Source organism: Hippichthys cyanospilos, chromosome 20 (genome assembly GCF_059441005.1).
Source record: "Hippichthys cyanospilos isolate Australia breed blue-spotted pipefish chromosome 20, RoL_Hcya_1.0, whole genome shotgun sequence".
NCBI classification, from domain to species: domain Eukaryota; kingdom Metazoa; phylum Chordata; class Actinopteri; order Syngnathiformes; family Syngnathidae; genus Hippichthys; species Hippichthys cyanospilos.
This window is the reverse complement of record NC_142388.1, coordinates 9,806,227-9,831,370: the sequence shown is the minus strand read 5'-3', so window position 1 is coordinate 9,831,370 and position 25,144 is coordinate 9,806,227. Positions and strand designations below refer to the sequence as shown.

The following is a 25,144-nucleotide window of genomic DNA, read 5'->3' as shown; positions in this document are numbered from 1 at the left end:
AAAAAAAAGCCTAATTATAGACTGTAGTTTTTTGCGAAAAGAAAAAAAAACTTACTAGACTGTCGATTTTTGGAAGAAGAAAACAAAAAGCCTTACAATAGACTGTAGTTTTTTTAGGGAAAAAAGCTTTACTGTAGACTGTAGGGTTTTTTTTGTTTTTGTTTTTAAAGTCTAACGATAGACTGTAGTTTTTTTGTGAAAATAAAGCCTTACTATAGACTCGTATTTTGTGTAAAAAAAGCCTTACTATAGACTGTCGTTTTTTTGTTTTTTTTAAAAAGCCTTACTATAGACTGTCGTTTTTTCTGAAAAAAGCCTTACTATAAACTGTCGTTTTTTTCCAAAAAAGCCTTACTACAGACTGTCGGGGGTTTTTTTTGCAAAAAAAGCCTTACTATGGACTGTCGTTTTTTGTGAAAAAAAGCCTAACTATAGACTGTCGTTTTTTTTTTTTTTTTTACAAAAAAAGCCTTACTATAGACTTCTTTTTTTTGAAAAAAGCCTTACTATAAACTGTCGTTTTTTTGCGTTAAAAAAGCCTTACCATAGACTGATGTTTTTTACAAAAAAAAGCCTTACTATATATAGACTGTCGTTTTTTGTGAAAAAAAAAGCCTTACTATAGACTGTCATTTTTTGTTTAAAAAGCCTTACAATGGACTGTTGTTGTTTTTTTTTTAAATAGCCTTACTATAGACTGTCATTTTTTTCTGTAAAAAAGCCTTACTATAGACTGTCGTTTTTTTGTTTTTTTTAAAAAGCCTTACTATAGACTGTCGTTTTTTCTGAAAAAAGCCTTACTATAAACTGTCGTTTTTTTCCAAAAAAGCCTTACTACAGACTGTCGGGGGTTTTTTTGTGAAAAAAAAAGTCTTACTATGGACTGTCCTTTTTTGTGAAAAAAAAAAGCTTACTATAGACTGTCATTTTTTTCTGTAAAAAAGCCTTACTATAGACTGTCTTTTTTTTTGGGGAAAAAAAAGTCTTACTATTTTACTATTTTTACTTTTTTGCGAAAAAAAAGCCTTACTATAGACTGTAGTTTTTTGCGAAATAAAAGCCTTACTATAGACTGTATTTTTTTGTGAAATAAAAGCCTTACTATAGACTAGTTTTTTTCTGGAAAAAAAAGCCTTACTATGGACTGTAGTTTTTTTCTGGAAAAAAAAAGCCTTACTATGGACTGTCGTTTTTTCCTGAAAAAAAGCCTTACTATAGACTGTCATTTTTTGCGTAAAATAAACCTTATTATGTATAGACTGTCATTTTTTGCAAATAAAAAAAGCCTTACTATAGACTGTCATTTTTTTGGGGGGCGAAAAAAGCCTACTATAGACTGTTGTTTTTTTTTAAAAGCCTTACTATAGACTCGTATTTTGCGTGAAAAAAGCCTTACTATAGACTGTTGTTTTTTTGTTTTTTTTTAAAAAGCCTTACTATAGACTGTCATTTTTTCTGAAGAAAAGCCTTACTATAAACTGTCATTTTTTTCCAAAAAAGCCTTACTACAGACTGTCGTTTTTTGTGTAAAAAAAAAAGCCTTACTATAAATTGTTGGTTTTTTTTTTTTTTTTTTTAAATAGTCTTACTACAGACTGTCCTTTTTGTGTAAAAAAGCCTTACTATAGACTGTCAGAAAACATGGACGTGTCTTCAATTTCTTTTGACGTCTGCACTGTTTGACGCCGGCCTGGACTCATGTATTTTCAGCCCTCCACTTCCACTTGTAAGCATATTATGTAATAAAAAAAAAATTTTGGATCGTCAGCAAACATTTCGGTAACATCAATTCATCATTTGTAATCTGACATTATTATTGCAGCAAAGCGTGAGCTGATAGTCCCAAGGTCACAGTTGAGGAACTTTCTTATCCCTCGCTTGGCGCTGATGAGAGATGAATTCCCGATCCTGGCCAGCAGGTCGCGGCGTTGTTCCAGGAACCAGCAACAAGTCGAAGGTACGCTACTATTCGGAAGCAAAAAAAGTTCGGAAAGGTGAAACGAGGCGTTGGTGTTTTGCCCTCGGCAGCCAGAGGAGGAGGCGAACCTCGAATGCCCTTGGCTCAGCGACCTTTGAACCGTTATCAGTCTAATAACAGCTTAATAACGCATTCAAGCACCAGTTGCATAAGAACACGCAAAGGTAGCTCCGAGTTCTTCTTAATGACATATGGCAAAGGTCACAAGTTCACTTGAGTTCAAGGAACGCTCATGCACTCATGCCGTCCCCTCATTCATCCAAAAGCCTCATTTAGAAACCCAAAAATGATCAGCGGCGCCATGGCCCCATTTCCCAAAGAAAAACAAAAATGCTTCACAAAAATAACAACTGCATCAACACGTTCAAGTCCAACTTTTATTGGCGAGCCAGCGACGGTCACGTCACCAAACATAAACAGACGAGACAAGCGCAGACATTTTTTTTTTTTTTTTTTACTTTTTGTCTACTATTTACATGACAACTTAAGTGAAACATACAAACTTAAATAAGGAAGAAAACATGACGTCGGAATGCTTGACTGTTGGGAGGAATACGGAATGCAACATTTTTCTCGCTAGTGGCAAAAAAAAAATGGTACAAGTAAGACACATTCATAGGCGTACTAGTCCACTCCGTCTTCACTAGTGTCTTACCAGTAACTTTCCAAGCTACTAGTACTACTAGTATGCCCAGGAGGCTGCTAGTGAAACCCTACTAGTTAGCGCATCAATAAAACTACTAAGAATTCAATGGACTTGCACCTATATAGTGCTTTGAAGCATTTTAGTTGGCACAAGGTGTTTCCTTGGAACACCCGACTTCCACTAGAAGTATGCGAATATTCTTGACATCCAGCCGTGGCAAAACGTTACTAGTAAGACAGCTCTTCTTTTTTTTTTTTTTTTACGGTGAGGACAAGGCACACCAGCGCGTGGGCCTATCAAGAACGTTGAATAAATGCTCGCTGGGGTTTGTTCACGTGGCAAAAAAAAAAAAGGGCGTAGGGGGCGCTGTGCGCTCACTTTCTGAAAGCATAGCAGCAAGTTTTGCTCTCCCATCAACAGTGTGCAAACTGGCCGGTCCCAGAAGGGGTATTTGCAAAGTGCCACAGCGTCCTCTTGTGGTGAGTGCGAGAAAGGCACCTTGTGACCACAAACGGTCGCTCCGTAAAGTTCACTTGGATCCCTTGCGTGTCCCGTGACGTCATCCACTCCCTTGTTTAAGAGTCCGGACATTTACTACCAGGCAGTGATTGCAAAATGAAGTCTCATAAACCACTCTATATACTGGTTTTTTTTTTAACTCGAGTTGGTGCTTTTGATTTAAAGATGAATTCTAATGCAAATGAGATGTATTTGAAGCAGGTGGGCCTTCTAAAAGAGCAAAAATAATTCAAAACATCATTTTTCCCATCACTAATTAATTTCTTTCCATTTTTAAGTGTCGGCTGAGGTAGAGTCTAAAAACCAATGACTTTCTTAGTATGGCTTGAACTACTTATGGTGGATTAATTGAGTACTCAAGTCCTAAATAAACCAGCTGCTTTTGCTAACGAAGCGCAGAAGCTGCAAGGATTACTTCAGGTAATCGATTACTTTGAGGAATCGCAAGGTAAGACATGGGTCTCGTTATTATAGCCTGACACTTGAAAAAAATGGAATGTCTGGACTCGTAAAAAAGGGACTGAATGAGTTAAAAAAAAAGTGGGGGGGGCGTCCACTTGGGGATTTTTTACACAGCAGTTTGTTGAAAAGTGACCACCAGATTTTTTTTTTCTATCCTCTAAAATGTCAGTCCAGGGAAAATGTCTGGCAGGAGTCCCCCCCCCCCCCACAAAAACCGTGGCGGGGGGGGCCGGCGGGGTCCCCTATAGGTAGGAGTCCATGGAGGGGGCGTAGGAGAAACCCTGGAAGGCCTCGGCCGCCTCGCTGACGCTGGCCGTGGCCAGCGCGCCGTCCGGCGAGCACCCGATGGAGTTGGGCACCGGCTCGTCCGTGAACTCGGGGTCGAAGTGCCGCAGGTCGTTGGGGCCCGTCTGGGTGGGGGCCGTCGGTCACACACAAAGTTCAAGAAAACAAACAAACAAAAACACTCACATTTAGTGCTATTCCTTATTGAAATAATCCTATCAGGAACAAGATAATCTTATATAAACAATCAATGAAACCACTTCTTAACTTCCTGATTTATTACTGATGGAAATTTATGGTTAATCAAACAAGTTTTAACATTAGAGGCGGACAATGTTATGTTTTCTTTTTTAATTCTAAAAACAAATCAATGGAGCACATTTCGTTTTCTACCATAAATCGGGTGATCTTAAATTTCAAAAATATTTCCATTTTCCTTCTCAGCCCTTTCTTCTGAAACAAAACATGGAAACGTCCACACGAGGGCACTGTCGCGCCGGGTAAAGTTTTCTTACCACATTAGGGTTGAAGGGCGGCGTGATCTTCTTGGCGTTGAGCTCGTCCCAGTTGATGGGCGAGAAGAACATGTGGTTCTTAATTTCCGCCTGGGGAGACGACGGCGGGCTCAGTCAAAAAGCGGCGAGGGGAAGGCGGCGGCGGCGGCGCGACACTTACAAAGTCGTCGGCGCAGCCCAGGCGCTTTGTGCGATCCTTTTGCAGGAGGCCCTCCAGCAGGTGGCGCCCCGCGTTGGAGATGTTGGCCTTCAGCTGCAGGGGCTTGTTCAGGATGTTGTCGTACATCTCGGCCGTGTTGCGGCTGTAGAAGGGAGGCTGAGGGAGGGGCGCGCGGCCGCTTAGCGTCACGCCGGGAAAGAAAGAGCGAGCGGGCGGGCGAGCGGGCGGGCGGGCGAGCGGGCAGGCGCCTCACCAGGCCGTAGAGCATCTCGTAGAGGACGGCCCCCAAGCACCACCAGTCCACCGTGCGGTCGTACGGTTGCTTGTGAAGAACCTCGGGGGCTAAATACTGGACGAGAAGCGCCAAGCAAAGTTGAGCTGGCCGCTCAAAAACACGGCACGCGAAACTCGCCGCCTTAAGAAAATCCTGCTAGGTATTTATATGGCTTTAAGATAACCACTTTTTGTTCCTACTGTCCAAAAGTACAATATCATCGTTTTTTTCAGACTTACCTCGGGCGTGCCGCAGAAGGTGGAGGTGGTGCCGTTGGGCTCGATGTTCTCCTTGCAGAGCCCGAAGTCGGTGAGGACCACGTGGCCCTGCGAGTCCAGCAGGATGTTCTCGGGCTTGAGGTCGCGGTAGACGATGTTGAGCGAGTGCAGGTAGCCCAGCGCGCTGGCGATCTCCGCCGCGTAGAAGCGCGCCCGCGGCTCCAGGAAGCAGCGCTCGCGTTGCAGGTGGTAGAAGAGCTGCCCGAGACACCTTAGCGTCATGTCATGTCATGTCATGTCATGTCATGTCATGTCATGTCATGACATGACATGTCGCGCTTTTTTGGTTTCTTTTTTGTTTTTTTTGCACGCGAGGCCCATCCATCCCATCTGTCGGAAAACCTTCCAAGAATGCCATCTTGCATTTTTGTTTTGGTAATTATTGGTCTACTTTTATTTTCATGCATTGTAGCCTTCAAATATTAACATTTATTTACTGATGGATACATGTATTTTTAATATATGATTTCTAAATATATTTTTGTTACTACTGTTAATGTTTTTTTTCTCATTTTTTTAATGCCCCGTTTCTTTGCAGATTTCTTAAAACGCATTTTCCTTTCATTTTTTTTGCATGCGCATTTTTTGCAGCAATGCTTTTCAGTCTTCGGAGATGTTCGACGCTCGCACTAAGCCAGGCATAAACTCATTCGCCGCCACTGACGGCTTTAGACGTCAAAGAGACGTTTTTACCGAACCGGCGCTGAATAACTTCACGATTGTACTTGTAGCTACGTCAAATCAAAGCACATTTGACTCATTGGCTGCCATCGACGGCTTTAGACGCCAAAGAAGCCTTTTTACTGGAGCGCCGCTGAATAAGCCCTTTCAAAGGATAAAACGCGCATCTCCTCTCGCCAGACGGATTCGCTGGTGTCCGCTCGTCCGACAATGGCAGGAAATTAAAGGGGCGCCCGCGCACCGGTGGAGCTTGAGCTAATTGCGGGCGTCTTCCTTCCTCACCTCCCCCCCGTTGATGTAGTCCAGGACGAAGTAGAGCTTGTCGGCCGTCTGGAAGGAGTAGTGAAGGCCCACCAGGAAGGGATGCTTGACGTTCTTCAGTAGCACGTTCCTCTCCGACATGATGTGCTTCTCCTGCCGGGGGAAGAAGCTTTTGTTTTGGGGCGCCCTCCCGAGACGAGGGCCCGCGCCGCCGCCGGCCGATGCCGACCTCCTTCTTTTTGAGGATGGCCTTCTTCTGCAGGACCTTGACGGCGTAGAAGCGGTCGTCCTGGCGGTGGCGGGCCAGCAGCACCTTGCCGAAGCTGCCCTTGCCGATCACCTTCAGGAAGTGGAAGTCGTTGGGCTTGGCCGACGGGTTGGACGAGGGGCCCAGGTTGATCTGCTGGGTGGGGCTGGCCTGAAACCGAAAAACCCGTTTTCACGCTTCGTATAGTACGGACGTTCAATCAAAAATGCCTTTTTTATTTTTTCTTACAATTGTTCGTCTAATGAAATGGTCTAAAAAGGCTCCTACTGAGAGAATTAAGTACGAAAATATTAATTATTTACTACTAAAGTAATTAAGTCATTGATTACTTTTTCACTTCAGTACCTAAAGTAATCATATACTTTAGAACTTAACATGAATCAATTACTTTAAGAGTTAAGTAGAACAGTAATCAATTACGTCAGCAAAATTAATCCCTTACTTTGTCAAAATTCATTCGGTACTTTCGTATTAAATGGATTACTTTCTTACCTTGGTGGCTCATTAATTACTTTCAAAGTCAACATGAATCAAATACTTTAGGACTTCAGTAGAACTGTCATCAATTATTTTAGTACTTCATGACACAAAGTAATCGGTGCTTCATGACCACAATTAATCAATTACTTTGCTACTTGCAATAGGCTAGAAAAATGATTGATAACGAAGCAAAAAAAAAAAAAAAAAGAGCTACACATCAAAACGCCCCTGCTGAAATATTGGCTAAATGAAGGGACTCACGGGAGGGGAGGGGTTGCCGTTGAGCAGCTCAGCATCTTGCGGAGGACTCAGATTTAGGATGGACTCCACCTCCGGACTGAAACAAAAACAATCCCAAAATAAGTATCAGAAAAAAACCCACAATGCAAAGCAAAATAATTATTTTTTTAGCAATTACACACTGTCTAATGTAATACGTTATATTTCTTAAACAATTTGCGGTATGACATTTTTGGCATTTACCGCAAGGCGCTAAAATAAGAATGGAGGGCCTGTAAATGGCCCCGGTCCATAGTTTGCTTAACGGTTTAACATATTTAAGAATATCCTTTATTTCATCTTTTCCAAAAACATTGTTCCCCTACAAAACGAAAAAAAATCACAAGACATTTGGTGACGTCACGCGTTAAAAGCGAGCGTGCTACTGACTGCTTGCAGGTGTAGGCGTTGGTGGCGAGCCTCTGGATGAAGTCGTTCAGGCCCATCCTCCTCTGTTTCATGAAAGCTGAAAAAAAAATTCAAAATTAAGCTTGTATTATGATCCATCGGGGTACAAATTCGTGAGGCAGCCATCGCCATACCGCTCACTAAGGCCAAGAGACCTTTCCACTTGGAGTAAGTCATCCCGGCTTGTCCCGTCGCGCTTTTGATCGTCATGTTAGTTAGTCCAAAAAAAAAACTACAGCTGACGGAAACCAGGCAACGAGCATGTATGAAACTTTCAAGTTTGCCTCTTTGCTTTTATGACGGAGCCGGAGGGAGGTGTTTCCGAGTGGGCGGGATTCAAAACGAGATGCCTCCGCTCCGATTGGACGCGCCCTGCCGGCTATGGCCCAATCAGAGGCCTCTAATGCTCAACTCGTCACGCCCTCGCTCTCCAGCTCCTTGAGTCAAATAACTAAAAGGAAGTGTTCTGTTCGCCGTCTATTTGCACCCCTTTTTACACATTAACTCACATCGGAATTTCAAAGCGAAAAGCTCGCGTGACGTCAGAGCACGCCGGACTGTCAAACAAGCACCGAGACATGCGAAAAAGTGCAACGTCTTTATGAAAACAACGCGTCCTTTAGGATTTCCTTGCAAGCGCTTGGCTTTCAATGTAAAAAAAAATGCGCTTACTTTGACATTAAAAGATATTTTATCGCCGATTGTTAGCTTCTGGGCTATGGTTTTGCCTCAACTTTGAACAAACCTCCACGACAGTGACTGAATTTGATGGGCAAAGGAAGAATTGGTTACATTCCGGTGCGGACATGGTTATAACGGGTTTTCCTAATTTATTGATTATTGAAAACTGCTTGCTTTTGAGATATGATAGTGCCTTCAACATTTAATATCATACATACGGTGCCGTTACATTAGTGTACATATCAATGTAGATCATAAATCCTCCTCTCCTCCTCTCTGCAAAAATTTGTGTTTTTTCAAATAATGTAACAACTTCTGCTCAATTATAACGGTCCACACAGGTTCCCTTGACCCAAAGGAAAAGAGAGAAAAGTGAGCGAGAAGGGAGGGGGTCGGATGAGGGAAAAAAAAAAAAACAGCGCCTGCCAGTGGAAAAGTACAGAGCGAGGGGATACACGCTTGTTGGGGGGGCTGAACGTACACAAGTTTGAGGCTGGAAAAAAAGCAAACTTTCGTGCCATCATTATGTAAGACACCTGAAGTTTTATCTCGAGTGGACACGCTGACAGATTTTATCAGCTGAGGCCACGTCCCAATTTGCCAGGCAGTAAATGCGATTAAAAAGGAGAAAAAGCACCAAAATGAATCATTTCTAGCATGTAGCGTCCAAAATAGACGCTTTAAATTAGAAAGCTCAAGTTGACAGTCGGGAAGCAAAACTCATTTTGGAATTACATCCCGCACATTTTTTAAATGATATATTTTGCTAGTTGAGTGAATGAAGCAAAGTAGGTTATAGCTTTACGCTTACGTAATGCCCCACATCGACACCCCCCTCTGGTAAAAACATGGGACATATATTCACCGTCCACAAGTTAATTATTGTCGTTTTTCTGTGTCGTTTTAGGGGATGTTGCGTTCAAAGGCGACTCGTACTCACACGTCCAAGCGGTCGTTGTGTCTTTCATAGAGACGTGAAGGTGTCCGGAGCTGTTGGCGAAGGTGGGCTCCGAGAGGTAATCGCACTGGGGCGCATTCCTAAGCCACGATGGTTTCATCTGACGACTGTTTTTCTTTTTTTTTTTTTTTTTCAAAGCAACGTTCCCTCCTCCTCCTCCTCCCTTGTTTCTCGTCTCGAAGGCGGAGACGTTCCGCCTTCTCCTACACGGACGCTCGCTGTGAACTGACATGCGATACGTTCAGGCGCTTAACAAAAAAGTCGGAATTTAGAGAAGCGGCATCGCCCGGCGGAAACGCAAAGGTTCTCCCGCAACTTTTATGATAAGACGAACTAAATTAAACTTAACCGAACTTATCTGATCTGAACCAAACTATTTAACTAAACTCAACCAAACCGAAATGATCAGAACTGAACCAATTTACCAACTGTGGCTCAAACTTGCAGTGTAAATGAAGCCACTAGCATTAAAAAAAACAAAGCACATGTGGAGCCTAAAGCAAACCCAATTTAAAAACACAAACAGTGCAGCAACACATGTTGACAGACACTGGCATATATTCTTGATCCTCGGTCAAGAAAAAAATGACACTACTACAGGTTATGCTGTAGGTGAACTGAGACTCTTTTTTTAAAAACTGAGTGCTAATTTTCAAACCTTGTGAACATTTTAGGGTGTTTTTTTTTTTTTTTTTTGCGGGTCAGGGAATGACAAACTCACGCGGATGCAGGTACAAGTTTATCGGAATTCCGATTGTAAATGTAGGTCAGCTTGCCTCACGCTTTTGTCCCTTTCCCGTTTGTCTCCGATATGAGAATATCTGCATTCAAACTGTGCCAGTTTTCCCGTTGTGAAATTTGGCGCCCTCCCGCCAGCGCCGGTGCGAGCTGCGCCCCCTTTGCGCAAACACCGGCCCGGCCAAAGCCCCAGCGGGAACAAAACAAGGTGCGGAATTGCAAAAGGGAGCGGGGAGTTTGCGAAGAACAACGCGCGTCTTTGTCAGCGCGCCGACTGAGCGAGCGCCTTGTTGTCCCTCACAAAGGCCTCGCTCCAATTGCTGGCAAAACAAGAAGCCGATTGATATTTGATGGGGTCCCCGAAGGGTCCGGGTCAAAGGTCGAATAAGCGCAGTGTCACTCACAAGTTGCGATGACATTCAAATTCCACCTTAAATGAATTGCATCGGTGCGAGAACAACGAGGTCCCAATGCCAAGTCGATGAAACGACAGAAGATTAGCAACTCATTAATAAATCCACCTATACTAGATAATACACAAATAGATTTATAAATGAGTAGATTCCGCCTGAGTTTGAGAAGTTTGAACGCATTTGAATGCACCATATGCTCAACACCCCTGTTAGCGGCTAGCTGCCAACACCCGAGACTTGTGCTGCGTTTGCATTTTTCGTTTTCATAAAATAAATAATACATAAAAAAGGCAGTATAATTCAAATTCAAACACTGTTTGACCACGTCATACACGAATGAGCCTTAGGGAATCGAAATGTTGAGGGTTACAGATGGCATAAAAGCTACTTTCCTTCACCGCACACACACACACACGCACACACACACACACACACACACACATACACACACACACACACACACACACACACACCGGAGCGCCGCGCCGGTCCACTCGGGTCCAAGCAATAATCTGTGTGTGAATAAAGTGTCCTTTTACATAACCGTTACTGCCTCATTCACATTCAACGTCCGACAGCTCGGCTCAAATGGAGCCAGCCTGAGAGATGGAGGAAAATGTTCCTATGAAGAGTGGGGGGGGGGGGGGGGGGCACGGCCTTTCCTGCGCTCTCGCCAACGGAGCCCCCAGGGCGCGTGAGTCACACGGGCCCGCTGGCATCCGCAAAATTGCCACTAGCCGCTTACATAATGGCCTCGCCAAGCACGTTGGAGGAAAACACGGAAGCGGATCTTGGCTTGGGATCGCCAGCTTTTTCGGGGAGGAGTTCTGGGTCTTCCCTCCTTTCTGGCGGGAGTTACGCTCCCAAAAATACACGCCGAAATCCGCAAAGAAGAAATTGAACTTTTTGGAGGGGCACCTATTCCCCTTTTTTTTTTTTTTGTTTAAAAAAAAAACAAAGATGTATTTCTTCATTCTTCATCGTTCATTGGCGGACGCTCGCCGCACATAATCTGGCATCAAATACCAAAAACAAGAACAAAAGCAAAGAGCAATTTTGGTTTTGGAAGCACATGGAGCGTTTGAGGCAAATAATCATCAGATGAGCTAAGGAAAGTCTTGTCGCGTCTTGCACGAGCATTTCCAAAGCACACAAACAAGCTTGAGCGCCGACGTGCAAAAATACACTCAAATACAACCCGCTGAGCATACGGGATGTGGGGCCATAACAAGCATGAATAATCAGCTAACTCTCGTTTATTGACCTTGACAAAAAATAAATAAAAATGTAATGATGGGTAGGTATCGATTCACAGTATCGGTTTCAAGCCAGTCCTATTGTTGTTATTATTTTTATTATGATTATTTCAAAGTGTCAGTACTAGTATCGGTCGCTCTCTTGGAGCAATTTTACCATCACAAGCTACAAGACCAGGAAGTTGACAAAAATACTAAATACTAAATTGAAGCATATATTGTACGTTTTTTTTAGAATGGTGACATTGTTTTGTTTTTGTTGTTGTTTTTTTTTTTGGGGGGGGGGGGGATTTTGTGTGTCAAAATGATTAGTGGTATTGGCTCTTGGTATCGGTTGACCCCTCAAGCGTTGAGTGATTGAACTGGTATGGGAGCCAATAAAGTGGTATGGAGCATTGCTCGCAAAAGTGACGACAATGCAAATGTCAGCCTAACCAGGAAGTTGCGCAAAGACTCCCTATGATGTCACCTCTGCTTGGCGGAGGTAATTGTGATGGAGCACAACGCCAATGGTGAAAAGAAGACAAGGAGTGACTCACCGTTATCGCCGGGGCAACGGTAGCCGTCGGGCTCAAACTCGTTGTGGTAGTAAAGGTCCAGGGCCTGCCGGGAAAAGTGCAACATACACATGTAGAAGTTGGGGGATTTCTGGGAAGCCCCGCATCGCTTGCTTGCTAACTAACTAGCTTGCACTGGCGCCACCTACAGGACTGGAGAAAATTAATTGTTCCTCTCACGAACTAACTAACAAATTCGCACAAACACCTACAAGATTAGAGGATAAAGAACACTTTTTCACACCTCTTCAGTTATTTAGTTAGCTAGCAAGCTAACAATTTTCTCCAGTCTTTTAGGTGGCGCAAGTGCTAGTTAGCTGACAATTTTTTCCGGTCCTGTAGGTGGCGTAAATGCTAGCTATCTACCTAGTTCACGAGTTAGCTATCTAGCTAACAAACAGTCTTGTAGATGGCGTCAGTGCTAGCTTGCTAGCTAGAGGAGAAAGCAATTTTCTCCATCCCTGTGAGTCGTGCCAGAATTAGTTATTTTCTCCAGTCCCGTAGTTGGACTCGGTGCGTCCAACAAAGCGGCTTTGAAATCAGGATAGAAGCGTTATTTGGAGCAGCGGTTCTCCAATTGCTTTTGCGTCACCTTGTACTTTCCAAACAAAAGCGAAGCGGGGAGGCTAATGAAAAGACGAGCTGGCCCGCGCTGCCGGCTTATCCAACTAAAGTAGGCTAGTGGGTTTCACGTGCTCGGCCTTGCCGGACCAGTTTGCGGCTGGCTGGTGCATTCTTGGCTGCTCAGCGCACCCGGGCCCTTTTCAAGAAAGAAAAAAGGGAAAAAAAAAAAAACACACCCTAAATCAGCCCCGGGTAAAACGAGGGCTCGCTGCCCCACTTTCCCGTTACCTGATAATGAAAGAGTGTTGCCGAGGCGACACCGGCCGCTGACCCCGCCCCCCCGCCGCGTAATCTGATGAGCGCGGCATCTGTTTCTGTGAGCGTTTCTTTGGCGCGCCGCTAAATCCATTATAGACTTGACGTATTTATGGAAGCTGAGGGTTCTGCGCCGTATTTCCTTCACATGTCACACATGCGATTGGATTGCATGACAACAAGCACTTAGTCAATGGAGAACAAAATGCTGCGCATCGATAAAAAAAAACAAGCAAAAATAACCTTGAAAAAGTCGTAGTCTTAACATGTCTTGGTAATTAAAATAATAATCATTATTATAATACATAAAAAAAAAAGTTACCTTTAAAAAAAAAAGTACGCAAAAAAAGTACTGGCCTGTGTGCGTTGGCGTGGGTGCCAGGCGCGCTCCAGGACGTAAGCGCCGTAGGGCCCATTGCACAGGGCGCACTCCGGCGCCATGGGGCCAGCCAAGAAGGAGAATGGGGGCGGGGCCTGGAGACACGCCCCCCACGCCTGGCAACAGCGGGGCATGTCCTCGCCGCCGCCGTCTTTGGACTTGCCGCAGGGGCGCGACAGCATCTTCCACTTGAGCACCTGTCAAAACATCAAAATCTGTGTTGCTGCGTTTTGGCCACGCCTCCGGGTCAGATTGATTCAGACATGTTTCGGACATTTTTGGGTGACTAAATACGCCCGACACACTAACACACTGGTTGAAAGAAAATTTTGGATTTGGATTACCGTACACATGTTTCAGACACTTTTTGGATGACGAAATATTTCTTGGGTCAAAATGACCCAGGAATATTACTGCTGTTTCTGAGAAATGAACATGACACACTGGTTAAAATCACATTTTGAAGTTGGCTTGCACATGTTTTGGACACTTTTGGGAGACTAAATACAGCCCAAACACAAAAAACAAAAACAAAAACAAAAAAAAACAAGATTTTTTACACTTTCGGATAACTAAACATGCCTCCAGGTCATATTGACCCAGTGACCTTATAACTGTTCCTGACAACATGAACATAACGCACTGCTTTAAATGGCATTTTGGATTTGCATTACTTGTGTTCTGCACACTTTTGAGTGACTAAAGATGCCCCGGGTCAAATTGACCCATATACATTTTGTCTGCCTCTCGTGAGTAGCTATGCCTCAGAGTGTAGAAAGAGCTGGATTTTTTTTTTTTTTTTTTTTTAACGCTGATGGGAAACTGAAAAAGGAGTACGTGCGAAGCAGCACGAGCGCGAGCCGTGATCCGTTCTTGTTGTTTTTGGCCAGCACCTCCGGACCGTGATGGACACCAAATTGATGTCCTCACCACCTTGCCACGTTTGAAATCAAGCTTCACGCTATTAGCGTGTTTTCCCTCTCTTTTTTCCTCCGTGGAAGTTGCCATTGTTCAAACGTATCAAGACATACGTGACACAGATCCTATTTAGCCTCGACGGGGCGCTCGGCGGGATGTCTGGCTTGTCGCTATAGCAACGCAGCGGAGCGGCAAAAGTACTCGCACTGTGCACATACGCACCCTCTCAAGTCAATCGATTTTTTTTTTCCGGCAAAAAAAATGTGCAGAGACTAGTTCCCAATTACGGGAATTAGCACCATCAAGATTAATCGATTAACCGACGAGAAATCGATGCAAATTGACAACTAGTTTCCTAACTATTTAAATAATCATTGAACTTCAAATTGTCCAACTTGTTGGATAAACTTAAATGGATCCTCATTCGTAGCTAGCGTAAACGGTTCGTGAGTTATGATCATTTGAAAATTATGCGTCATTTCTGCCGTCGCTATTTACCATCATGTATGCCCCCTCCCCCACACATAAAGACTTGTCAGCAAGCGTAATGTATGTGGTATGGCCACAAAGCTCCAGGTCTTTGCTTTTACAATGCGTGGGAATTATGTCCACGATTTATGATCATTCACGTAAAAAAAGCATCGTTCATGTTTACGGGCCTCCCCCCCGAACTTCAGCCTGTGTTTACGTTTGATTTGCGCCGCAGGATCTCCTCCGATCATCTGCCGTCAATCGCTAAAAAATGTGGACGTTCCACTTAACACATCGCATTCAAAATCGCACAGCCTTCATGAGTGACAAGCGACTGATTAACTTTGCCGTCAACGGGAATGTGCCACGGACGGGATTACATCACCGCGGGGTGTAAAGGTCAAAATGGCGGTAAAACATCTTAGCGGCAGCTAATAGGTAAACTGGGGTCATGGGGTTCATGTGAACAACTTGTGTGGCCAGGCTTCATATGTGTGTGTGTGTGTGTGTGTGTGTGTGTGTGTATATATATATATATATATATATATATATATATATATATATATATATATATATATATATATATATATATATAATTATACAAGACTTTTTGAACGTAAAAATTAATATTTTACCTTATAGAGCCACATTTATTTATTTATTTGACTTTGCTTTGACCTACCGCTCCTTTAACAGTGTCAGTTTAATTTTTGTTTTTTTAAAATGTGTTTTTATCAGCGCCGCTCCTCCCGCTTTCCGTTCTTCCGGCACGACCGTATCCCAATCTTCCGCAACGAAGCTACTTTGTGGCCGAAAGGCACGCCGCCGCTCGGGAGTGGTGTTTGGCCACACGCGCCAAGGCCGGAGGCCGGAGGCCAGCGGCAGCGGCGATCCCGCGGAACGGCGTGCGCGACGGGGGCGGCGCCACCTCCCTCATCCGCCGAAGTCCCAAACGGGAGCAAGAATAAAAACTTGCCACCTTGCCACTTGGGTTTGTCGGAGGATTCATCTTGAAACGCATTGAACATCTCCAGTCTCGTTTTGTTTTTGTTTTTTCCAGCGCGCGTGGGCGTTGATGGAATGTTTGATAATATTGCGCGTGTTGACACGGGTCCACCTCCAGTCAATCATGTTAAGAAAAGAAAGGAGCACGCGTTTCAAACACTCAATGGCACAAATGGAAGCCTGCGGTTGCCAAATGTGGCTATTGCAAAACACCAGTGCGGGCCAAATGCTGAAAACATTACAGCATTACACAACTAGTTCAGCAATCAATGAACTGTCGGCTATTTTGTCATTTGATCAATTAACGCCGTCCCCATTAACCACTGTAAATATTGTTTAATAATCTTTTTTTTCCCATTTGACAACTATTTTTTATCGATGAACTGTTTATGATCGATCGATCAGTCACTCAACATTTTTATTCATTTTTTTCACAGCTGCAATTGACAACAATTTGAACTAAACATGAAAAACAAGGGATTACTGTAAATATTGTTTATTTTCCCCCAACGGCTGCAATTGACGACTATTTTACCAATCAACTGACTGTCCATTAGTTTGTCAATTAATGGATGAATCCCGTCCCTATTCACCATGAAAAATGAAGGCTTACTGTGAACATTGTTTATTAGTCTTTTTTTCCCCCAACAGCAGCAATTGACAACTATTAACTGTTGATTATTTAGTCCACAGGTGTCAAAGTCAAGGCCCGGGGGCCAGATCCGGCCCGCCACTTCACTTTTTGTGGCCCTTGAAATGCTGATTTGACTTCAGGTTTCTGACTAAAATACCAAAATTGCAAGTTGTCTTTAACTTATAAAAATATGAGGGAAGAAAAAAAAATCTTACTCTCCAAATCTCTTTTGAACACTTTTTGCCGGTTTCTGGTATCAAAGCTTGGTAAATTTGGGATCAACACACTTAAAATCTATTTGAATTTACAGTCATTCCGGTCCTCTGACAGAAACTATCGCTACAATGCGGCCCAAAATAAAAATTTGTTTGACGCCACTGATTTAGCCAATTAATCGAGGGATCCGACTCTTATCCGTTTTTTAAAAAGTATTACGTTTTTTTCCAAATTAACATTGCAAGATTTTGGGCATCGGTTTCCCAAGACGACAATTTTGTTCGTGTCCCCCGATGCGAGTGGAGAATGCCAGGCTGGCTCACCTTGCGGCGTTTGGCGGGCTGCCCGCCGAGTTCCTGGGCGCGGTAGGCGCACGGCGGCGCCGGGCAGCGGCAGCACGGGTAGGGTGCGCCTCCTTTGCCCGTCGCGTCCACGCTGACTTTGGGATTGCGCATCCATCGTCGCACCTGGGTGGAAAAACACACATGTGCAAATATTGCGCAATATTGCGCTAGAGCAGCACGTTTGGCCAGAAGAAAGAGCGTGGACTCTTCTCTGCTTCAGCACTTCATAATAGCCAAATCTGCAAAGTTCAGATTGAACTTTTTCTTTAGTTCTCGTTTTGCTAGTTTGTTTCTTTTGTTAAAAAAAAAAAAAGATGAAAATACAGTATAAAATTGATATTTCCTTTGGCTGGTGTGACTTATGACAACTATCAGGGTCAATAGCAGGGTCATAAACTTATGGTCATAAATGAAAATCCATTAAAGTTTGATTTTATATTTTGCTTTTGTTCCATACTGTAGTTTGTTTCTTTTAGTAACTTAGAAGGAAGAAAATTATAAAAAAATATTGCAAGGTAAACCTGCAATAAAATGGTCATAAATGAAAATTTCCCAAAAAAGGTTGAATTTGTGTAGTCTTTGCTCCCTTTTTTACTTGTTTAAAAACAAAAAGTACATCAAATCAATGGTTTTTGACTGATCCAAGGAAGAAAATATCAAGAAAAATAGTGACTAATAGCGGATAGCAAGAATAGAGTGAAGGCGTAATAAAGTGACGGCTATGTAGCGAGGGAACTTTGCTACTTTGTTGTTGTAGTATCCACGTGGACCAGCCAGGTCCATCTCACAGACTTATGCTGATAAGCAACTGAGGACATTTTTTTTTTTTGCTTCCGTATGTCTCCCAAGGTAGAAAAGCGGTTCCAACACGACGACGCCATCATTAGTTAGGTGGCACACGGTGACATCGTGCCCCTCCTCGACGTCGGCCCAACTCACCTTGCGCTTGACGAACTGGAAGGCGGCGCACTTCTTGAAGGAGAAGGCCGACCCGCTCGCCTCCGTGGAGCCCAGGGTGACCGACTGCCGGCTGTCGGGGGAGGGGGGGCAAAAACACACGTTACTTGCTTATGCCGTCGGTGGAGTGCCAACAAGAGAGGATGCATATTGCCTCAAATTATGCTTACAAGTATAATTATTTATATTATAATTATTGAATAGAGTAGAATATATATATATATATATATATATATATATATATATATATATATATATATATATATATATATAAGACTATTATATATATATATATATAAGACTTTTTGAACTTAAAAATTAATTTTTCACCTAATAGAGCCACATTTATTTTGTATATACAATTGCGAAAATATAAGCACACGCCACTTCTCAAAATATTCAAGTCTAAAAATAGTTCAAAGTTATAAAAAGTATCATTATACATAACTATATATATACATAAAAAAAGTATATAAAACCTATAAAAAAAAACATCTTTGCTCGTGTATGTTAAAAAAATAAAATAAAGAGCCGACTTCTTCTTGTAGTGTTTTGGTGGCTGTAATTTTTCCTAACAGTCTTCAGTGGACCATGAGAAAATGGGCAAACGCTCCGATTGCAAAAGCGGCTGTCAGGAACATCTCGACATTCGGCAATCAAGTCGCGAGGCGAGATTACGTAAGGGCTTGGCGCTCAGCGGGCAGGACGGCCGGCGGCTCTCCGTTATGCTAATGAGGCTGCGGCCCAGAATCTTTGTTGACACGGTGCCACGGCTCCGCCGGCGAGGTGACGGCGGCAAGCCGGCTCAAAATCTTTCTTACCTGGACGCAGCCGAGACGCGTTTACACGAGGGTCCGGGGTGGGCGGCGTCCCCAAAAGAGCTCAGCTGGTTTGACGGGAAAAAAAGCGGCGGGGGCGCATGATGACGACATGCGCGTCCTGCTGCAGTGGCCGCACTTTATCAATGGAGGGGCTCCGCAGTCACGCCTGCTTCTTCATCGCTCCTTTCTCTCTCCCTCTCTCTCCCTCTCATCAGCACCTTAACACCCCCCCCCCCCACCTGATTTCTCTCAATGGGGTCTCCAGCGCTTTTCCAGCGGCCATTTGTCCTTGACTGCCAGCTACCTCCAAACAGGAAGAAAATTGCGCACCTTAACAGGGATGTTTTTTTTGCCGATTATCCGTCATCAAGGAGGCCTGTAACCCATATTTAAAGCCCATGTTCATTCCGAGGAATCAAGAAATATTTATTGCAGGAAAAAACAATTTTTTTAACTATACAAACTTCAAATACCGCGATTCCCCAAATATGATGCACCTGTGTATACAAGATCATTTTAGGGTCAAAGTGCGCTTTTCCATGGATTTTCCATGGTAGCGTGTATTGCATGTTCATATCTGTAGATTGTATAGTTGCTACAGTTTAAGTGCATTTCAGATTCCCCACATTGTGAGCAGCCAGTGAACGCCTCACCAGTGTAAAGTTGAATGCACGCCAAGGAGTTGTTTTTCCTTTTCCTTGCGACACTGCCCGAGTTCATTTCTAGTTCATAAATACCCAAAGTTGTCCAGCATCCGTGCTTACGATTGTGTGTTATATGCCAAAAGACAGCAATTAATAAACCAGTCAAATGGAATGGCTTTCCGTGCTCTCTAACCAGTCTGCTCTTGATCTAATTGGCCGGAGACATCAGAGGTTTTACATGATTCCTTCCGTTTTAGTAATATTCCCGCGCGTGAACGAGGCTGCACTCGGACGTCGGTTCAGTCTGCTGGCTTCCTTTATTACAAATAATCCCGTAACGCATTAGTCGCAACAGGCACTGGTTGCTAACAGCCAACTGACGTGCGCTCGTTACAATAATTATTGTAAGCAAGAATACGGCCGATTTTAAAATGCGCATCTGTACGTCAATCTTTTCGAATGACGTACAAATCTCTTTTTTTTTTAGGATGCACCCATGCAAACTACTCATCTAAAAGTTCTCCTCCCACGCTTCCCCCCATGCCGTAAAAATCGGCGGTGTTGTGACACGTGTTAAAATAATGTGGCGCTCAGAGGATTGTTTACAAAGGACGTGATACTTTTACTGCATCTGTATAGCGAGAGATTTAGCAGCAGCGCCATGAAACCTTTAAGAAAGAGTCCCATCAATTATTCACGGGCCGTTCATTTGGAATTCTGCGGCGCAGCGGAGCATCTTTTGGCTCCGTATCACAGAATTATTGATGCTCTTGCTTATACTTCAAATGTGCTTTCAGCTCAGGATGCTGCGCCTCTCAAAAGCATTTGGGGAATGGTGCTAGCAACCGTGCATTTCAATGGATTGCCTCAGTCTATCCCTCAATGTCAGAGAAATCTCAGAAAAGAAGACTAGGACAAGCCTAGCTGCTTAAACAGCAAAAAGAGTAACTCAGACCAGCCAAGATTGACTTTTCTATGCCGGACATAGGGAAAAACCGCTTGGGCAAATGTAACTCGTGGGTCTTCCAACGTGTTTTTCCACTTGCCCAGCCGTTCCCCCCGGCTTTTATTGAATAGAAGCATAGCAGATTACAAGACACAACAAAAGAGCCAGCCGGGCGCCACCGGCAGCTGGGCCAAGGTCCCGGCTCACACTTTCGTGCGTCAACAGTTCTATCTAAGGACAGGGTCAAGATGAACTAGGATTGCATAGATGGGTAACAATGAACTAAGAACATAATGATAACAACCTAATATATGATTCCCTTCACACTCAAGCATAAACTAATTCAAAGATATGACCATCAAAGAGGTTCACCAAAATGGTCCCACCAAGTCAAAGACAGTCAAACCTGGATCTTGGTCCCCACCATGTCGCAAAAACAAAGCTGTGCTCTAAAAGCAAGTCTTGACCTTCAAAGAGGTCTAAAATTGCGGGGTCCCCCACAACGGTCCCCACAATTCCGAGAGGTCCCCATAAAAACTGTCAAACCTGCATTTTGGTCCCCACCATGTAGCAAAAACAAAAGGTATGCTCTACAAGGAAGTACTGACCGCGTGGCACACCAAAGAAGTCTGAGAGGCACACAGCGATCATATCTCAAATTTTTACTCTCAAGTCAAAGCAAAAAAATCGCCGCTCCTATCTCGTATTCTTATCATCGTTCGGATGACGGTTTTGCCAACGTGACTCTCTGCCTTGTGACTTCTTTTCTTTTTGTGTGTGTTTTTTTTTTTTTTTTAACGGATCTCGAAATCGGACGGCCCGTATAAGAAAGCGGGCTTGGAATGTTCTCGTCAAGACAAACATTGCGCAAGCCGAGAATGCGGCGAGGTGACTTCGGAAGATGGGAGGCTTTTTTTTTTTTTTTTTGACCTTTTGAGGAATACGCTGGCTGTTTAACGGTGGACTGACGGGAATCGTCTCGGGACTTGCGCCTCACACAAAAGCCGAAGATGGCCATGCAGAACCATGGCAATTTAATCTAAGATTTTCTTGTTCTTGTCGGAATGGTCTAATTTATGTTTGAAATTAGCTGAATAAGATTAAAAATAAGAATTGTAACACTTCTCTTTTGGAATTTTGGCGAGCTCCCTAAAAATCTTCGTATCGGTATCAACTCTGAAAAAACACATCACTTTGTATATATTATGTATTTGGTTATAAATAATAATTAAATGCAAAGATTCACCGTAAATTAGTACCTGGGATTGAATGTCTGCACTTTCTAAAGACGTATAATTACGTCTTTGGGATTTAATGAGTTAATTGCAGGAATGTGGTTTTTTTTTCTTTCATGTAAACGGTTAGAGATCATTTTTTTAAATCTCATAGTTATGGATGGACAATATGTGAGTCAAGAAAAATTGCAAGCATGTGCTTTGTCAGTGACAAAGTGGCAAAAAAAGTTCCACTTGCCGTCCAGCTAGTCTGTAAGTCAAAAGTCAAGGTACGCCGCGAGCGCGGGAACAATAGCCAGCGGCGACTTGAGAGGGTCCGCGAGTCGCCGATGGCGCGGCGATAAGGAAGCGGGCGCGAGCTAGCCGCACTATTTCCAGACGCGCCAGCACACGCGCTTTGTCCGCCGCATGCCAATCATTTCCCTTTTCTTTGTTTGCCCTTGAAAGGGGGCCTGCGATGACATATTAACGTATGCAGAGCTCTTCAAAGAGCGCCCGTGATACTAAACCACAAACGAAAAGTTAAAAATAAATAAATAACATGTTGCATATTTCAAATATCTCAAATTTGTGGAAGAAATGCTACCTCTAGCTTAACGCTAACACATAACAGAAATGACTTTTGACAGGCCCAAGCTAACATGCCACAAGCTAACAGGAAGCTAACGCCGGCGACGGTATCTGGGCACTGACCTGCCACTTGTACATTGTCTTGTGGCGGACGCCCCAAGCCTTCTTTTGTCCTTTATTGTCCACTTCCTGTAGGGCGGGCAGCTGCTTCCTGGCGCCACGGCGATGAGCGGCCCGTCGCCGCCACGCTAACACGAGACACAACAGATACTTTGCTTCATATGCTTCCAAACAATAGAAGTGGACATTTTGACAGCGACGAATGCTTCGGGGAACATTTGAAAAGTCTACACACCCATTGTACGCATGTTAAAAAAAAAAAAAAAAAAAAAAATGATAACCAAACATAGTTGGTCTCATTATAGGATGACATTTGAGTGTCGGTTGATTCTCATCAGCAGTAATGAGGGTGTGCACACTTTTGCAAGCGCATGATCTGTTTTTACGTTTTCAATTTTCTCAAAATATAAAGACTTTGTCGTGGGGCTGTGTAGACTTTTGACAGTCACGTCACACAGAAGAGTTATGTCATGCATTTTACCTGTAGTAAACCCTACTGAGGAACGCAATTGTCAATTTGTGACAGCTACGTTTTTTTTTCTGTTTTAAGCAAGAATGGCCAGGGAAACTGGGAAACTTCAAAGGAACAAAAACTAACTATAAAACTCTTCTTTTTTATTGCTGGAATTGAAAGCCATGTTCTACACTCTTTTTTATGTGTTTTAACAACATTGCATAGCTGCTATCATCTTTTTAATGAGACACTTTCAAGTTTGTTTGTTTTATGGCTAGCAACCAAGAATTATGATGACATGGATGGATGGATGGATGGATGGATGGATGGATGGATGGATGGATGGATGGATGGATGGATGGATGGATGGATGGATGGATGGATGGATGGATGGATGGATGGATGGATGGATGGATGGATGGATGGATGGATGGATGGATGGATGGATGGATGGATGGATGGATGGATGGATGGATGGATGGATGGATGGATGGATGGATGGATGGATGGATGGATGGATGGATGGATGGATGGATAGATAGATAGATAGATAGATAGATAGATAGATAGATAGATAGATAGATAGATAGATAGATAGATAGATAGATAGATAGATAGATAGATAGATAGATAGATAGATAGATAGATAGATAGATAGATAGATAGATAGATAGATAGATGTGCTGACTTGGACGGTTTCTCCTCGAGTCAGCATTTGTTTGTTTTTCACTCAATGGAGTGAAAGAAAATGTGCATGGAGGCAGAGGTTTTGCGTATTGCTGCCGGTGTCATCATCCCGTTTCCCACCGATCCCCATCGACCGTTTCCCCGACTCGCGCACACAGTAAAATTGATTGCGCTCGTAAAAGTCCTGCGGCGCTCCCATTGGCCCGGGCGCTAAGCCCATCCGCCAATGAGAGAGCGCCCAGGGGCCCTCAGACCGGCAGCCCGCTAAAAGTACTCGGCGACTGACGAGGGCACGTCAGGGGAGGCAGGGATGAGGTTTTCATTTTCGCTCATATTTCAAGATGGCATTGTGCGGAATATTCATCATGTCATCAGCCATTCCATTCATATTTGTCTCAGCAAAGGAGAAGGGAAGCATTGATTTGTCCTTTCTTACTTGCCAGAACAATGGCAGCCATCGGCGGCGCGCTTCCCGTGCGGTGCCTCGTTGTCTGCGGGTGTCTGCCGTCCAACAGCCTCGCCAGGGCGGAGTGCGAAGGAAAAGGCGCGCGCGCGCACACACACACGTGCACACAAAAACACTAGTTGCTATTTCCAGAAGGCTCCCTTTCTTGTCCATCCACTACATGATGTCTTTACTAGCGTCATTATGAACTTGGACATCATTGATGTCTTCCCGGATGCTGACTCGGCATCCTTTATATACTGCCTGCTGCCAAATACGCACCATTAACTACTACAGAGTAGGAGTGTGAGTGTGTGTGTTTATATAAATAGCATATAAATAGCATATATATATATATATATATATATATATATATATATATATATATATATATATATATATAAGTTGTGTATTATATGTGGAGCCACGAAGGTGTACGCGATGACGCGGAGAGGAAAAATCAGCGGGCCCAATTGTCCCCAACAGGCTCCAGAGAGTTTGTGTGCGAATGTAAGCGCAAACGATTGGCCTTGGGTGACCTCCACTTGTAAACACGAGATGAAACGTTCAGGGTCACCGTGGAAGAACGGCAAATGTCAAATGTTGTTGGCCTAATAGCCTAATTGCAAACGTTGCATTGGACAGACTGTCCATTGATAAAAATAGGTTTCATTTGTAAAGGTTACGTCAAGGAAAATGTTTATTTTTCGTCTTATACAAAATGCTAACATACCATTTAGGCAACGATGCTATTTAGCTAATGATAATATATATATTTTTTTTGCGCTGACATTATGTGGCAGGCAGGTCAGTGACTGCGTGTAGAGCGCCTCGTTGTTTGCGCTGGAGGGGGCGTGGTCTCACAGGTGGTGTGTCTCAAAGCGGCCAATCGGATGTGGAGCCTGACGTCAATGGATGGAAAAGACCGATTATAACCATGGCGACGATGAAGGCAAATTGAATAACCTTGGGGGATTTTTGCTTTTTTATGTTATGTGAGAGATTATTCTTTTTTTATACATATTTTCTTAAAGAAATGTAATTTTTGTTTCTTGTCAGAATTTGAAAGTTATGAAATACATTAATTTTGTATGAAAAAGTCAAATTTTTACAAGGAACAGAAGTCTAGTTATTAAAATTATTCCAACAGACAGAATTTTGAAAGTAGTAACCTTTAGTTAGTTTTAAAAATATATCTATTTTAGGTAGTTTCAACTCATGCAAATGCTGTGTTCAGTTTTATTTTAAAATGTAAGAAATTCACTTTGTATTTCAAACTGCAAAATGTTGTCCTCATTTTAAAGACATTTCAATTACACAAT

The 25,144-nt window shown here is 43.3% G+C and overlaps 2 protein-coding genes across 6 annotated transcripts in view; both read right to left on the bottom strand.

Annotated features, from left to right (window-relative positions):
* Nucleotides 1–2,337: 2,337 nt before the first annotated feature.
* Nucleotides 2,338–25,144, bottom strand: part of sgk1 (serum/glucocorticoid regulated kinase 1) — a 24,208-nt gene continuing 1,401 nt past the window's right edge. Inside the window, exons 1-15 of one of the 5 annotated variants that reach the window (XM_088403804.1) lie at nucleotides 23,814–24,011; nucleotides 22,240–22,364; nucleotides 17,883–17,973; nucleotides 16,923–17,066; nucleotides 13,334–13,552; nucleotides 12,080–12,143; nucleotides 7,477–7,552; nucleotides 7,069–7,144; nucleotides 6,289–6,477; nucleotides 6,081–6,212; nucleotides 5,079–5,315; nucleotides 4,819–4,914; nucleotides 4,566–4,721; nucleotides 4,406–4,495; nucleotides 2,338–4,015 (exon numbers count right to left, since the gene is read on the bottom strand). In XM_088403804.1, the coding sequence (XP_088259930.1) occupies nucleotides 3,848–4,015; nucleotides 4,406–4,495; nucleotides 4,566–4,721; nucleotides 4,819–4,914; nucleotides 5,079–5,315; nucleotides 6,081–6,212; nucleotides 6,289–6,477; nucleotides 7,069–7,144; nucleotides 7,477–7,552; nucleotides 12,080–12,143; nucleotides 13,334–13,552; nucleotides 16,923–17,066; nucleotides 17,883–17,973; nucleotides 22,240–22,364; nucleotides 23,814–23,996 (2,046 nt within the window). In that variant the 5' untranslated portion in view covers nucleotides 23,997–24,011 and the 3' untranslated portion in view covers nucleotides 2,338–3,847. Of the gene's footprint in view, nucleotides 4,016–4,405; nucleotides 4,496–4,565; nucleotides 4,722–4,818; nucleotides 4,915–5,078; nucleotides 5,316–6,080; nucleotides 6,213–6,288; nucleotides 6,478–7,068; nucleotides 7,145–7,476; nucleotides 7,553–7,628; nucleotides 9,090–9,115; nucleotides 9,342–12,079; nucleotides 12,144–12,689; nucleotides 12,858–12,949; nucleotides 13,294–13,333; nucleotides 13,553–16,922; nucleotides 17,067–17,882; nucleotides 17,974–22,239; nucleotides 22,365–23,813; nucleotides 24,012–25,144 lie in introns of those variants that run through there. The other 4 variants (XM_088403805.1, XM_088403808.1, XM_088403806.1 and 1 more) reach the window with 4 other exon arrangements.
* The window catches only part of aldh8a1 (aldehyde dehydrogenase 8 family, member A1), a 6,948-nt gene continuing 6,401 nt past the window's right edge, over nucleotides 24,598–25,144 (bottom strand). Inside the window, exon 7 of the transcript XR_015863858.1 lies at nucleotides 24,598–24,724. The gene's annotated coding sequence lies outside the window, so the exon portion shown is untranslated. The remainder of the gene's footprint in view (nucleotides 24,725–25,144) is intronic.